This window comes from Elaeis guineensis, chromosome 3 (assembly GCF_000442705.2).
Source record: "Elaeis guineensis isolate ETL-2024a chromosome 3, EG11, whole genome shotgun sequence".
Classification (NCBI taxonomy): domain Eukaryota; kingdom Viridiplantae; phylum Streptophyta; class Magnoliopsida; order Arecales; family Arecaceae; genus Elaeis; species Elaeis guineensis.
The window spans coordinates 115,376,698-115,390,906 of record NC_025995.2 but is presented as its reverse complement, the minus strand read 5'-3'; the positions used below and the strand labels follow the sequence as shown (position 1 = coordinate 115,390,906).

Here is a 14,209-nt window from a genome sequence, read left to right as displayed (position 1 = left end):
GTTCAGGGGAAGCACGCACCTCCCACCTAACATTAATTCCTGATGCAAATTCGCTGCATCCTTTCTTATCATTCTTATCCATCGCTGTGTCATGCCTCATTGCAGTGCCGTTATGATTGCACTGATGGATTTTATCATGTATACGCTAAAAGATCAAAGCCATCCAATTGAATCATAAATAGGTCAAACTAACAAAATCCCACTTGTGAGATGAAACCAGAGCATTAGCATAAATAAAACTAATGAAATACTTAACCATATTTTAGCTCAAAATAAACATGTATTATAGGTTCATTGATCTAATTGCCTTCAACGTTCACCGATCCAAGAGGTCATGATCCTATCAATTTATTTTGAAACCTCCCATCGCTTTCTATCCTCTTCATTCCATTTCTAGATTCATCACCGTACCGTTCTTTTGTCGATAATTTTTCCTTTTTGGTTATAAAATACTAGTACTGATTATTATTATTATTATTATTATTATTATTATTATTATTATCATTATTATTATTATAAATCTTTCGTATGTGAACCGCGATGGGTTGGAGGACAACGGAGCGCCATGGCTCACGCCCTATCTCTCCCCGCCAAAACCACTTCCCCACACCCTCTGAGACCCGGGTCCGCTTGTCGCCCCAAAACCACCATCACCACCACCGTCCCCCAAACCCCAGCAACCAACAAACACCCGGCCCTCGAGCCCCTGAAGCACCGCGTCATCCGCCTCGCCGATCGCGGACGCCTCGACGATGCCCTCTCCGCCCTCGACCTCATGGACCGCCGCGGCGTCCCCGCCGATCTTGTCACATACTCCGTCCTCTTCCGTTCCTGCATCCGCTCCCGCGACCTCGCCCGCGGCCGCCTCCTCCACCGCCGCCTCCTCGACTCTACCCTTCCCCTGGACTCCGTCGTCACCAACTCCCTTATCACCCTCTACTCTAAATGCGGCGATTGGGACGCCGCCTTCTGCATCTTCGAGGAAATGGGCAGCCGAAGGAATCTAGTATCCTGGACCGCCATGATCTCCAGCGCGGACCAGAATGGGATGGAAGAAACAGCCATAGAGATGTTCTGCGAAATGCTCGAAACGGGGTTTAGCCCGAATGAGTTCAGCTTCTCAAGCGTCATTCAAGCTTGCTCGAATACGAAGTTCATGTCGGTTGGGAGAGTGGTTCTTGGATCTGTGATCAAAATGGGATTTTTCCCGTGGGATGTGTCAGTTGGGTGTGCTCTGATCGATATGTTTGCGAAGACCAACGACTTGGTCTCCGCTCGTAAGGTCTTCGACAGAATGCTTGATAGGAATTTGGTCGCTTGGACCCTGATGATCACGAGGTACGGCCAACATGGCCGTGGAAAAGAAGCAATCAGTTTGTTTTTAGATATGGTGCTCGACGGGTTCGAACCCGACCGGTTTACTATAAGCAGCGTGATCTCCGCTTGCACTGTGCTGGAGTCTATTAAGTTGGGGCAGCAACTGCACTCTCTAGCTATTCGAAATGGGTTTGCCTCCGATACCTACGTAGGTTGCAGCCTCGTAGATATGTATGCAAAATGTGCAATAGGGGTATTGATGGATGATTCGAGGAAGGTTTTCGATCGGATGTCTGAGCATAACGTCATGTCGTGGACGGCAGTGATATCAGGCTGCGTGCAAAGTGGAGGGCATGATGAAGAAGCAATAAAGCTCTTCTATGAGATGATGCAGGGAAGAGTTCGGCCAAACCATTTTACCTATTCTAGCATTCTCAAGGCATGTGCCAGTCTATCTGATCCTGAGATGGGGGAACAGGTCCACTCACATGTCCTGAAATCAGGTCTAGCATCGGTAAATTTCGTAGGCAACTCTTTAGTCAACATGTATGCACGGTCAGGTAGGATGGAAGATGCTATCAAAGCTTTTGATGTACTGTATGAAAAGAATATCATTTCATACAATGCCATTGTTGATGGTTATTTGAAGAATTCCAATGCTGAAGAAGCCCTTGAGCTTCTTCATCAAACTGAGAGCATGGACATTGGAGTAAGTGCTTTTACATTTGCTAGCCTTTTGAGTTCTGCTGCAAGCATTGGAATGATGAGCAAGGGCCAGCAGTTGCATGCCCAGCTACTAAAGGCAGGATTTGGATCAGATAAGGGTATTGGTAATTCACTTATATCTATGTATTCTAGGTGTGGAGACATAGAGGATGCTTGCCGAGTCTTTGATGACATGGATGATCATAATGTGATCTCATGGACGTCTATGATCACAGGTTTTGCTAAGCATGGGCTTGCAAACCAAGCACTCCAGTTGTTTCATGAAATGATCTCAACTGGTGCGAAGCCAAACGGGGTCACTTACATTGCTGTTCTATCTGCTTGTGGCCATGCGGGTCTAGTTAAGGAAGGGTGGGAGCACTTCTACACCATGCAAAGGGATCATGGAATTATTCCAAGGATGGAGCATTATGCTTGCATGGTCGATATGCTAGGGCGATCAGGCCTTCTTAATGAAGCTGTTGAGTTAGTAACTTCGATGCCTTTCAAGGCGGATGCCCTGGTGTGGAGGACTTTGCTTGGTGCTTGTAGAATTCATGGAAACATTGAGCTGGGCAAACTTGCTGCTAAAAATATCATAGAGCTGGAGCCACAAGATCCAGCAGCCCATGTCTTGCTATCAAACTTGTATGCTGCAGCTGGCAAGTGGGAGGATGTGGCAAAAATAAGGATTGACATGAAAGAGAGGAAATTGAACAAAGAAGCTGGGTTGAGTTGGATGGAGATGGAGAACACCATCCATAAGTTTCATGCAGGAGATACTTCTCATCCACAAGCCCAAGAGATATATGCAAAATTGAATGAATTGGTGGCTGAAATCAAGGAAATGGGGTATGTGCCTGACACAAATTTCGTTCTTCATGACATGGAGGATGAGCTAAAGGAGCAGTACCTGTTTCAGCACAGTGAGAAGATAGCAGTGGCCTACGGTCTTATATGCACATCTGCTCCGAAACCCATTCATATATTTAAGAACCTTCGTGTTTGTGGAGATTGTCATGCTGCAATCAAGTACATCTCGAAGGCCACTGGACGGGAAGTAATTTTGAGGGATTCTAATCGGTTCCATCAGTTCAGCAATGGGGAGTGCTCTTGTGGGGATTACTGGTAAGACCCTGCGTGCTCTTTGCAGTTACGGGATGGTGCATGCTGAAGTCCAAACTAAAATTTGAAGGAACCATTTCCTTTGAGCTCATCCATGTACTGTAGGAACTTAACTGTAAGCAGTAAGTTCGCCCATGCATTACAAGTCAGATCAGGAACTGAAGAGGTAAATCTTGTTAAATATTATGTATTTGTCAGGATCTGGCATCCCTGAATTTGTCCATCACAATTCAAAGGTGACATTTCACTGTCGTCTGACAGGTTAAATCCCGGAGAGCTTTCTTAAAGAAAGCTCTTTTTCATTCTCTTGGCCAGGACAAACTGATTACCGTTGTCTCGGGCCATTTGTAAAGCACCCAGAAGATCCATTGCCTTGTGGGAATATCTATCGTATCCTGCTGTTAAACCAGGCAAAGAAACATGTATACCAAACTCCATTCAATCCAGCTACTTCAATGATCCAAACTCTACATGATCTCAAATATTAATCTTCAAGGAAGGTTAAGGCAAAGAAAGTCAAGGAAACATGTGAGTGGCTCTGGAAGAGTGCTTTAGCTGGAGCACGTGGAGAGAGACCACAGCAGGAGCGGTAATGGAATCAAGAAACAAGAGAATCTTACTTAGTTGTTCGTCTGTATGTTTGTCTATGTGTAATCAAGTATCATAGGCTTTTAGTAACTTCCATCTTGTGAAATTGTGTTTGTCAAGTGTCGTAGGCTTTTAGTAACTTGCATCTTGTAAAATTGTGTTTAGTCTTCATTTTAGATCAAGCTGAATACATCCAACATGATGAGATAGGTAATGGGCCATAGCTCTCTCCTCTTCCGTTTACCACACTTTGATTCCTTTTATTTGTTATTGTAACCTTTCACTAAAATAAAATATCAGTGAGGAGAAAATCTGACCACGCCTACAAGTAGAGCATGCAGAAGTGAAAAAGCTAAGAAAAACATGCAGATCTGGTGGAATGTCAGGTTTCTTCCCTTACATTCTCTGAAAACAAGGCAGTCCTCGTGGAGAGGAAGGGCTATTGAAAGTTTCTCAATTAAGTTTAATTCTATATCAAATGCAGGGACTGAAACGTCAAAAAAGCAACACGATCCAACCAAGGAAAAGTAATGTTTGTCCTGAAGGTGTCTCTATCATGGATGAATATAGGATTTGGATAAAGTGAAAAGCAATAAATTGAGCCGCTGAAATTTTTTTAGGGCCAAAACTCACTTGTCTGTGCCACCATTAGCATGGGTTGGATTCTTCAGAAGATGTTGCAGATTAGCAAGCAGACAGAATCCTATTTTTTTTAAACCCAGTACCAAAATTTTGACTCATCAAACATGTGGATGATTGACTTAGATGCAAGCACAACGTTTACATCAGCTTTCATACATTATGTATTGGACATGCAATGGCTGAAATTATGGGGGGATGATGAATCTAATTTAGATCATTGATTTTTATTTCAAAATGAGTCTATATAATCCAACTGGTCCTTTACTTGACCCCAATTGATATCTAAAGTTTAAAGCACTGACTGATAACAAAATTAGTACAAGCTACCAAAAACATAGTCAATTAAAGACAATTACAAGGAGAGCTCATATTCACCTCGTTAACCTGCCTTGCCAGCTCAACTAAGCTTTCATTACTTCCACATAAAAAAAACAAATTAAGAAAAAAAAACGTCAAAGAGGTTCGTTCATAATTATCCATTTCCAATATAAATAACATATCCTAGTCATACAGTACACAAAGTACAAACAACAACAGGCACAGCGAGTTGGAAGCAAATTGGGAAAAGGAAATTGCTTGACTTCATATTAAGGATTGGAATGCAATTTCGATTCACAAATATATTACAGAATAATCACAACAAAATTACATTGAAAAAGGATTAAAATTTTGATATTCCATATCTATCTTATTCCTTCCTCAGCACCTCTGGCAGCACATCTGGACCATAGGGTAGAAAACTTGATAGAGGCAAAAGCTGCAACTCCAACAATTCCTCTCTTGTATATTTAGTCCTTTCATCTATATCAAAAAAAAATGCCATGATAAGATATGGAAGACTATAAATAAAAAAAATGAAAAAAGCAGGAACAACTAATTGACGAATCAGCAGCAGCAGCTTTCTATAAGAAAATACAATAGATTCCTACCTACAAAAGCAAACTCCGGGAATCCACTTGGAGCGTGTGATAATTTTCCCTCTTTTGATTTCAGTTTTGGTGCTTGGATTGTTCTGTGGAATGGGGATGAACCAGCACAAACATTTTCAATAGTATGGATCATTTGAATAGACTCATGTCTCACCTCAATATGAGGGTGGGATCTACAAAATGATGAAACAATATCCTCAGTCAAGAGCCAGCATCCCCTTAAGTCTAGTACACGAAGTGTTACCGGAGGCATATACAGAAGAAGCCCAGAGTTGGTCAATACAGCACCACGGAACCCAAGATATTTCAAATTTGACAGAGACGCCAGGGCATGCAAGGAGACATCTGATAGGAAATCACTCTTCAGATACAAACAGTTCAATCCCCTCAAAAATCCCAAGGGATGGATTGCTTCATCTCTTACTTTTGTCTCTTCCAAGTTTAGACTTTCCAAGCGACTAAGATTCTGAAGCATGCATAGTGAAAATGTTTTTTCTAAATCATCTCTTCCCCAGTAAGCAAAACCTGACATTCCAAAATATATGACACATGACAGTAAGCACATATAATAACATCTGTTTTATGTGACAAGGGGGCTGAAAGCAAACTTTTAGTAAGATTGGTACCTTTGATATTTGTAGCACTCAGATCAATCATTCTTAAAGAAGGCATCATACCAATATATGTGAGAGCAGTGTCACAAATTCCTGTGTGAGATAAAGATAGAGATTCAAGATTCATTACATTTCCAGCCAATATACAAACTCCCTGTGTAGTGAGTTTCGTATTGCTAAGATTTAAATATCTTAAATTTATTCCAACATTTGCAACTTGTTCAATTAAAGTATCAGACATTGTGCTGGAGCTAAGATCCAAATGCTCAAGCCCTTTCATTTTGACCAAAAAGTGGAAGTTGCAAATGGACGAGCCTGACATATCAAGGAATGTCATATTGTTTACTTCCACATTGCGAAATGCTTCATCAACATCATCAATGGTAGTTCCAGGGAGAAAAAGCTTTGATAAAGAAGCAGTAGCTTTGCAGTTTCCATCAGATATAGAATGAATAGTGCAACGGCTCATGTTTAAGCATGTGAGAGAAGGAAGATTTGGCAACCTAGTGACACTGGTCCAAGCTAGATTCAAGAAACTTAATCTGGGAAACATTTCAAGGACAGCAGCTCCATTGTTGGAAATTTTGCTACCCCACAAATCCAAGTGCTCCAGTCTTGTCAAAACCTGCAATAAGTCATCAAAGATAAATCTCACTTAAATATAATGCAAGTGGAGAAAAACACAATTTTGATTGAAAAGCACCAAAAAGTATGACATATATTTGCTTACCAAAAAGATACAATATTCAAATAGATCTAAATAGGAAGATAATAATCTAAGGCATCACTCAGTTGAAATACTCCTCAAAATAAATAGTGCACAAGTTATAGTGACCAGCAGATGAACTTCATATGATCCAAAAGTGGATGTGTCAAATGTTCAATGATACAACATAAACAATTGTTAAATGAAACAAATGATACAAAATGTAATGATTGACAAGACATATATAAAGTTACCTGTAATGAAGATAGTGCTTTGTCAGTGACAGGGATGCCTCCTATATCCAACAGACGCAAGTTGCTAAGTGAAGAGAGGAGCATCACTCCATCAGCAGTCAATCTAGTCTCTGAAATGCATAGCTTCTCCAGATTTTTAATGGATAGCACATGCTTAAGGCCAGCGTCAGTAATCTTAGAGCACCTTGACAGATCCAGCTCCTTGAGACTAGTCATTCCTAATATGAAGAAAGTATGAAAGATATTTATCATATCACCTTCATGAATGAACTCAAGGTGTCTTAACCAAGTAAATTCTTGTTCCCTTAATGTCATCTTTCCCACTGAGAAGTTGAAAAAACAATGCAAAAAAAAGCAAATAGATAAAAAAGAGGACAGAAGGGCAAAGAGACATATGAAGTAATAAACTAAGCGTTTCCCTTACAACCAAACTGATACCAGTCAGCTCCTAAAGACCAGCTTAGGTGCCCTAACTTCAGCATCCTCATGAACAACTAGAAAATGAATTTTAACAGAAAAAGGAAAAAAGCATCAATGTGCTGACTTGATGAAGTCCCACCCTAATAGTATGTTTCATATTGCTCGGTCTCACTCATAAAGTTCCTGAGCATATTCGCATTGGAGGCCTCTTCCCTATTCACATGCCAATAAGGACGTGAACAGACAATTATATGTGATATGTCTACTCTCTTCATAGGTTAATCATGCAAACTGATGTTAAACCTTTCACTTACCGGCATGAAGGTCCTTCAGAGTAGTGGCATCAATCATTTGCCGACAAACTTTCCTCGACATAATGACAGTTGTCCTGAAAACAGTTTGACAATCCAATCCCATCAAGCATGTGAGAATGTGGTCAAATTTCATTCATGGAGTGGTTCCCTTTCATTATAAGTTCATCTAAGTAACTGTGTTCATCTTATCCCTTATTTATGAACCCTCTTCAAAAATCATCAACAGAAGGTACATCCAGAAGCTCTAAAAGAAACTAATAAACAGGCCAAGTGGAGACTCCTGACCACAGAAAATCTGCATGTTCCTCAAAGCTCAACATGAACCCTGGCAGGACTACTTAATAAACTTGACCTTAAAACAAAAGATCATCTCATAACCAAGATTTTAAATACCAGTGGACATAGCTGTCCCGGTTTTCCCATGAAATGGGAGGGGCGTGGAATAGGATGCGCTGCCATCCTGCCCTGTCCCGACACTTGAGACAGGGAATGTCTTAAAATGTCTCGATCGAAATATAGGACGGTCTTGTTCAGACACATGGGATAGTACCCCATCCCGGTGCCCCCCAGGACATCCTGTCGGGACCTAAATCCTTGCTCATAGCCTTAGAGAAAAAGAACAAAGAAGAGAGGTTCCCCGCAGGGGGGGGGGTAGTGTGCAAAACACCGTCTAAAAGTTATCGAGAGTCTACAGCCTAGCCATTCTTGTATTAGTTCTCTTCTAATTCCTTTCATGAATTTATACAAATAAAGTATCTAATAAATCATATTTGGTATTACATAATTGTTTATTTTTACTTTTGCATAAGAATTTTAAGATGTCTAGTACATTAATGCACCTACTACACCTGATTTAGGTAATAAAGAATCCATTAAAAGGCTTCCCACAAGTAACGATAATGACAACTATTATCAAGTCATCTAAACACTTAGTGCTCATTAAAATAGCTTCTAAAAGATCCAAATATAATCATCGTGAAATGCCAATATAAAATTTAGTCCAGCCATGATTTATATGACCAAAATCTATACCACCAAGCCTACTACTGAAGGAAGCCTTACAATCAAGGTTTTACGTCCTAGCAGGACAGAGGGTGTTCCAGCCATCCCATCCCATTTTCGTGAGAAAATGGGATCGGGACAGACTCGGAACTCCGAAACCCATCCTTGCAGAGAGAGAAGAAAGAGGAAAGAAAGAAATGAAGGAAAGATGAAGAAAAGAAAAAATAAAAAGAAAGAAGAAGAAAAATGAAAAAAAGAAAGAAAGGGAGAAGAAAAAGAAAGAAAAAGGAAAGCAAAGAAGGGAAAGCAAAGAGAAAGAAACAAAAGAAGGAAGAAAGAAAAAAGAAAAAAAAAAGGAAAGAAAGAAAGAAAAGAAGAAGAGGAGAAAGATGAAGGATATCCATTGGGACATATGACCAGAACTGTTATTGGGACGGAACGGAACAGCGGAGCATCCAGTTCTATAGAGAAACTGGAACACCTTTATCCCACAGGATTTAAAATCTTGCTTGCAATTATAATTTTTTTCTCATACTGGTTTCACTTATGATGGAACATCCTTTGTTTATAAGTATCACACATAAATTATAATAAATCCATAACTAAAAATTTATCTTCCTTTCTAAAATCACCCCATTTAACAAAAGCGATCAAATCCATATTCTTATTAAAAATAGTTGTTACTTTATTTAGGAGTATCTGCCGATGATGGTAAAGAATAAACTTTAAAGAGTACTGTGAAATTAGAAGACTGAATCTAAGATGATCTAAGATGACAATGCATCCACCAAGTGTGCATAGTGCGAGATGTTTGTCAAAACTCAGTTATAGAAAATTGCCTCTCATCAATAAAAGTCCAAGAAGTTCATATTGCTTCAAACAAACGACAACTTTATCATTGAATAAAGATAGATGAAAATATGACAGCACACCAAAAGAACACCCACTTTCAGCAGACAGATGAAAATATAACAGCACACCAAAAGAACACCCACTTTCTTTACATGCCGAAAATCTCCTTCCAAGAAGTACCTCTGTCACAACCTGGAACCTTTCTCCCAAATCCCAGTGTGGCAACAATCTCAGATTCTCAATGAATCAATAAATGGATTGAAGTCAGTTGATTGCCATAGAAGCACATATTTATCAATTTAAACTTCATGAAATGTAACTGAAAAATAAATAGCCATTTGATCATACAGAGCAAATAAAATTTCATTCAACTAAACTTTTGCCACTCAAAATTCTAAAATCAAACCAACATTTATTTCATTCCATTGTCTTATAATATGCAAAATAGTTTAGTTTATAAGCAAATATTTCATCCCTCAATATAGGAACATTATAAACTTTCCCCTCACTTTACTAATACAGTCGCTTCTACAACTATAAGCATTACCTCAAGATACACAAAAAGGATCTATCTCTTCCTTCTATGGTAGTAGCTTCCCTACGTACACCAACAGGTTAAGCTTGGTAGCAGCCTAATACCAATTAGACTTTCAATCGGATATGTTGTAGTTGAATGATAAGCTACATAGGAAATACCAAGATGCAGAGAACAATAAAGTGTGAAGCAAAATAGAACGATGGGAACAGTGAAGATACATACATATTAAAATTAAAATAGTCAATAAACAATATTTTATAATACATATATAATAAGTACATTCAGATGTACTTTTATTTTGAAACACTTCAACACTTTTGAAAACCATTGGTATCATCAGGATGCATACTTCTCATGCAATATTGTTTTAAAAAAAAAACTTGTTTAGAGAAACACTAAAATACACCTAAAACAGCTTGAAATACACTGGGGATGTTACATCGAAACTTTGAAAGAATTATTACAATCATGTCAATATCAACTGGTCAGTAACCAACAAATATATATGCTAGTCAGAAATTTACTGATCAATAGGCCCATTAGCTAAAGGTTCACTGAGACCAACTATTATACTCGCCGATCAAGGATTTGCTGCATCATCTCTATTGAGAACATGAAAGCCAACAACTTACTTCCACTGGCCTAGGTCCTGCATCATATCTCTACCGAGAACATAAAGCCCCACAAGTTACCCCTACCGACCAGCACCCTACATCATATCTCTGCCGAGAACATGAAGGATGACAACCTACCCCCTGCCAGCCATAGTCCTGCATTGTGTCTCTATTGAGAACATGTAGGATAACAAATTACCCCCTACCGGCCAGGGTCATTTATCATAATATAACTAACCAAAATTTTTCATTTCACATCATAACAAATGAAACATTTCACTTTTAGGCAATCCAATTGTTAATGGACAATTCAAATGACTAGAATCAAAGAAATCTCTCTAGTATATTGAAATAAATTTAAATCACGATGACTTAACACAGATAAACTCGCATGTCAAATATTCATTCAAAGCACATATGTTTCAAAATTCACTTGCCATAAAATATTTGGAAAAAAAAGAGATGGAAAAAATATGAAAACTTTCATCATTTATGTATAGCCAAGATATATGATATAGAACAGTATCCATGTAACAAGGATAATGCTGAAATTAAAACCAATAGCCCAACTGAAGTTAGAAACAAGGATTTTAGACAATTCATAGACAGTGAAGAGTAGAAAACCAATTAAATCCATTTAAAGCCCATCAATGAGTCACTAATATGGATTGTAAATCATGTAAGGGCACCTACCAATTTTCATCTTAAAACTTCAGACCACTCTCTCTTCCATGGCATACCGTACTGGTCAGTACCGATGCATACCAGCATTGTACGCACCAAACTAGTACATGGTACAAGGAGTGTTCCAACTATCCGTACACCAAACCAAGCCTGTACTAGGCATACCAACACAGTACCAAGATGTTACCAGTATGGGATCCAGTAGCGAGATAGCAAATCTTGCTCTCCTCTCTTCAAACAGATTGCTTGGTATTCATTTCGTTTCTTTATTACTTTTTCTCATTTGCTTCATCAGTTATCTACATTGTAGGTGGCTGAATAGAGCGGCAAAAATGATAGAATGGGGGCTGCAACCTCCTATTTATAGATGTCTTTAAGCATGAGGGATCCAACCCCAACCTAGAAGTAACTAGGTGTCAAGCTATGGTTCAGCTAGGTGGCTGATATGTAAACACGATGTGGATACTTTGATATTCCTAAGGCAAGAGGTGTACAAGAATGAGGTGGTAGCTAAGACAAAACGATTTGAGATGGCAGCTTAATAATAAGCATGAGGTGGCTGCACAAGCATAAGGTGGCATGAGAGATGGCTGCAAAGCATGAGATGGGAAATAAGCACAATGCGTCATATTACTTGTCATTAAGCTTAAATCCTTGCCAATATAATTCCCATACAAAAGATTCATTCCCATGATGATCCTATTCACATATACCAATAGTCATTATAATACACTTAGCTTGCATTATATGAATGATTGTGTAATAGGAACCAATATGTTGGAATACAATCTCTCTCCATCAAGTTTAATCATCATAAAGATAAAGTAACATTCACCTCTAACCATCATTGAATCAACTGAATATCTTCATGGTTGATGAAACCTAAGCCATTAGCAGTTTGCAATTTCATGTTTACAGTAATCAACATACTAATCATCATTTTCCACACCCATCTTTTGCTTTTGTACTGCAGTGCTTAATTGCCAAAGGCTTTCCCAAATTCTTTCTTGACCTCCCACAAACAATAAAATCAGAACATTAACTTAGCAACATCGCTGGAACAACTAATATTATTCATACCAACCATTTTCTGAGCATCGTATTCTGCATGTTGATAATCAGAATTACAATGTATACTTCTTTCCATAGTAATTTGTGATTAGATCTTCTTAAATAAGAAATACAACAGCTACAGAGTATCTTATCAAATTATTGGGGGGAATGAGGAAGTGTTATCTTTAGGGAAGGTTTATTTAAGAATGAATGACCACCCAAATGTTATTGATGTAAGATGGATGGTAATCAACCGGCTTGCACATCAAACATCAGAACACATTTTACGATGGAGCAAAAGCTATCCCAAGACCAGGATCAGAATAGTAAGCATTTTATCACATCTAATATAGAACTTGTTATATGGCAAGACATGTAAATAAATCATACCTGTGACTAGCCAAAGAGCAGAATTGTTGATGGCCCTGCAGTCCGCAAGATTTAAACTATGCAGGTAACGAAATGCACCCAGGTATGCCATCCACTCCGCATCCACATAGCTCTCACCTTTCAAGTCAATTTCCTCCACTGACTGCTGGAAGACTCTGCAAATGAAAGCCAATTACAACATGTTTAAAAGAGAATAAGGATGATCAAGATGAAAATAATATATGGTTTGCAATATCATCGATAGCACTGGTCCTTGCTATTTGCCATGATACAAAATTCCCATAGCACATGTATTGAATGCACCAATACTATATATATATATATATATACCCGATAAATTGGAGACCTATAACACAAAAGAGATGGATTGTTTCGAAGCCATAACAAGAATATAACATAATTATCTGTAATTTTACTTTTAAGAAAACAATTGAGTCAAAGTTAGTATCTAATTTACAAAACAAAAAAAGCTTCTAAAAGTACCAATTTAAGCAATAAGCGGCAGCGATTTTGTACCAAAGAATGATTTTGCCGTGTAGGACCACCCATTTAAACAACAACCAAATTTCGCAAGAATTTACAAAGATGTAACCTTTTTCGACAGGGAAAAGAAGATCAAGGATAACTCTTAGCATTAAAAAATCCGGATCATAGATAACTTTGGAACTAACGCGAATCAACGAACATTTAATATTTCATCCTCAACAGAGTGTTAAAGGAATCTAGGTTTGATGACACGAAATTTTTTAAGGGGAGTATATGGAGAAAGGTGAACGAACTCTAGCAAGGAGGGGTAAAGGAGGCGGCGGCGGATGAGGCGGCGGAGGAGGGCGTCGGCGAGCTGGGCAGGAAGGCGTTCGAGGGTCCTCCGCTGCCTCCGCCATTTCTCCACGGTCTCCTTGTTGGCGCTTGCCGCCTCAATACACCTTCCCACCAACCCTCCGACTCCGCCAGACTCCATGTTCTTCTCTGCCGTCGTCCCCCTTTTTTTTTTTTGTCGTTCTTTTCCCCCTTTGAGACAGGAAGGTGATGGACGAGGGATCAACCGATGAGATTTCTTGGCGGCCAAGGAGGATTATATTATATTATGTTAATGGAGTAGCCAGGCCAAGTCCGAGATGCGAGGTACCGCTGTCTCGCATCCAGGACCAGGGCGATCGGCTCACAATAGCATGAGGTGCACCACGGTGCAATATAATTGGCGTGGAGGATCCAATCATTCGAGCACGTAGCTAATCCCTCGACGCATATTTAATAATATATTTAATATTTATAATTTTATTTTTATTTAAAATTTTGTATGATTAAAATATTTTTTATATTTTCAAAAAATTATGATATTTTTTTATCATAATATTTTACGATCAAATTATAATTTCTTATGCAGCGATAATTTTTTTAAAAAAATTATAAAGAGAGAGATATTTTCGTCAATAAAAATTTATAAAATTTTTAAATGATA

At 38.8% G+C, this 14,209-nt stretch overlaps 2 protein-coding genes across 3 annotated transcripts; one reads left to right on the top strand and one right to left on the bottom strand.

Moving 5' to 3' along the window:
• The first annotated feature begins 534 nt into the window (after positions 1-534).
• On the top strand, positions 535-3,949 carry LOC105040701 (pentatricopeptide repeat-containing protein At3g49170, chloroplastic). 2 transcript variants are annotated; one of them, XM_073254546.1, is made up of 2 exons: positions 535-3,313; positions 3,436-3,949. In XM_073254546.1, exon 1 carries the CDS (start codon positions 566-568, stop codon positions 3,152-3,154), a length of 2,589 nt encoding a protein of 862 aa, XP_073110647.1. In that variant the 5' UTR covers positions 535-565; the 3' UTR covers positions 3,155-3,313; positions 3,436-3,949. The 2 variants fall into 2 exon arrangements, with proteins under 2 accessions (XP_073110647.1, XP_019704543.1); XM_019848984.3 differs by having other exon boundaries at positions 3,409-3,949.
• A 986-nt stretch (positions 3,950-4,935) lies between these two features.
• Positions 4,936-13,819, bottom strand: LOC105040702 (uncharacterized). The gene is made up of 6 exons (XM_010917354.4): positions 13,527-13,819; positions 12,748-12,902; positions 6,881-7,098; positions 5,933-6,545; positions 5,307-5,831; positions 4,936-5,178 (listed from the first exon to the last, which is right to left on the bottom strand). Exons 1-6 carry the CDS (start codon positions 13,706-13,708, stop codon positions 5,066-5,068), a joined length of 1,806 nt encoding a protein of 601 aa, XP_010915656.1. The 5' UTR covers positions 13,709-13,819; the 3' UTR covers positions 4,936-5,065.
• Positions 13,820-14,209: the final 390 nt, after the last annotated feature.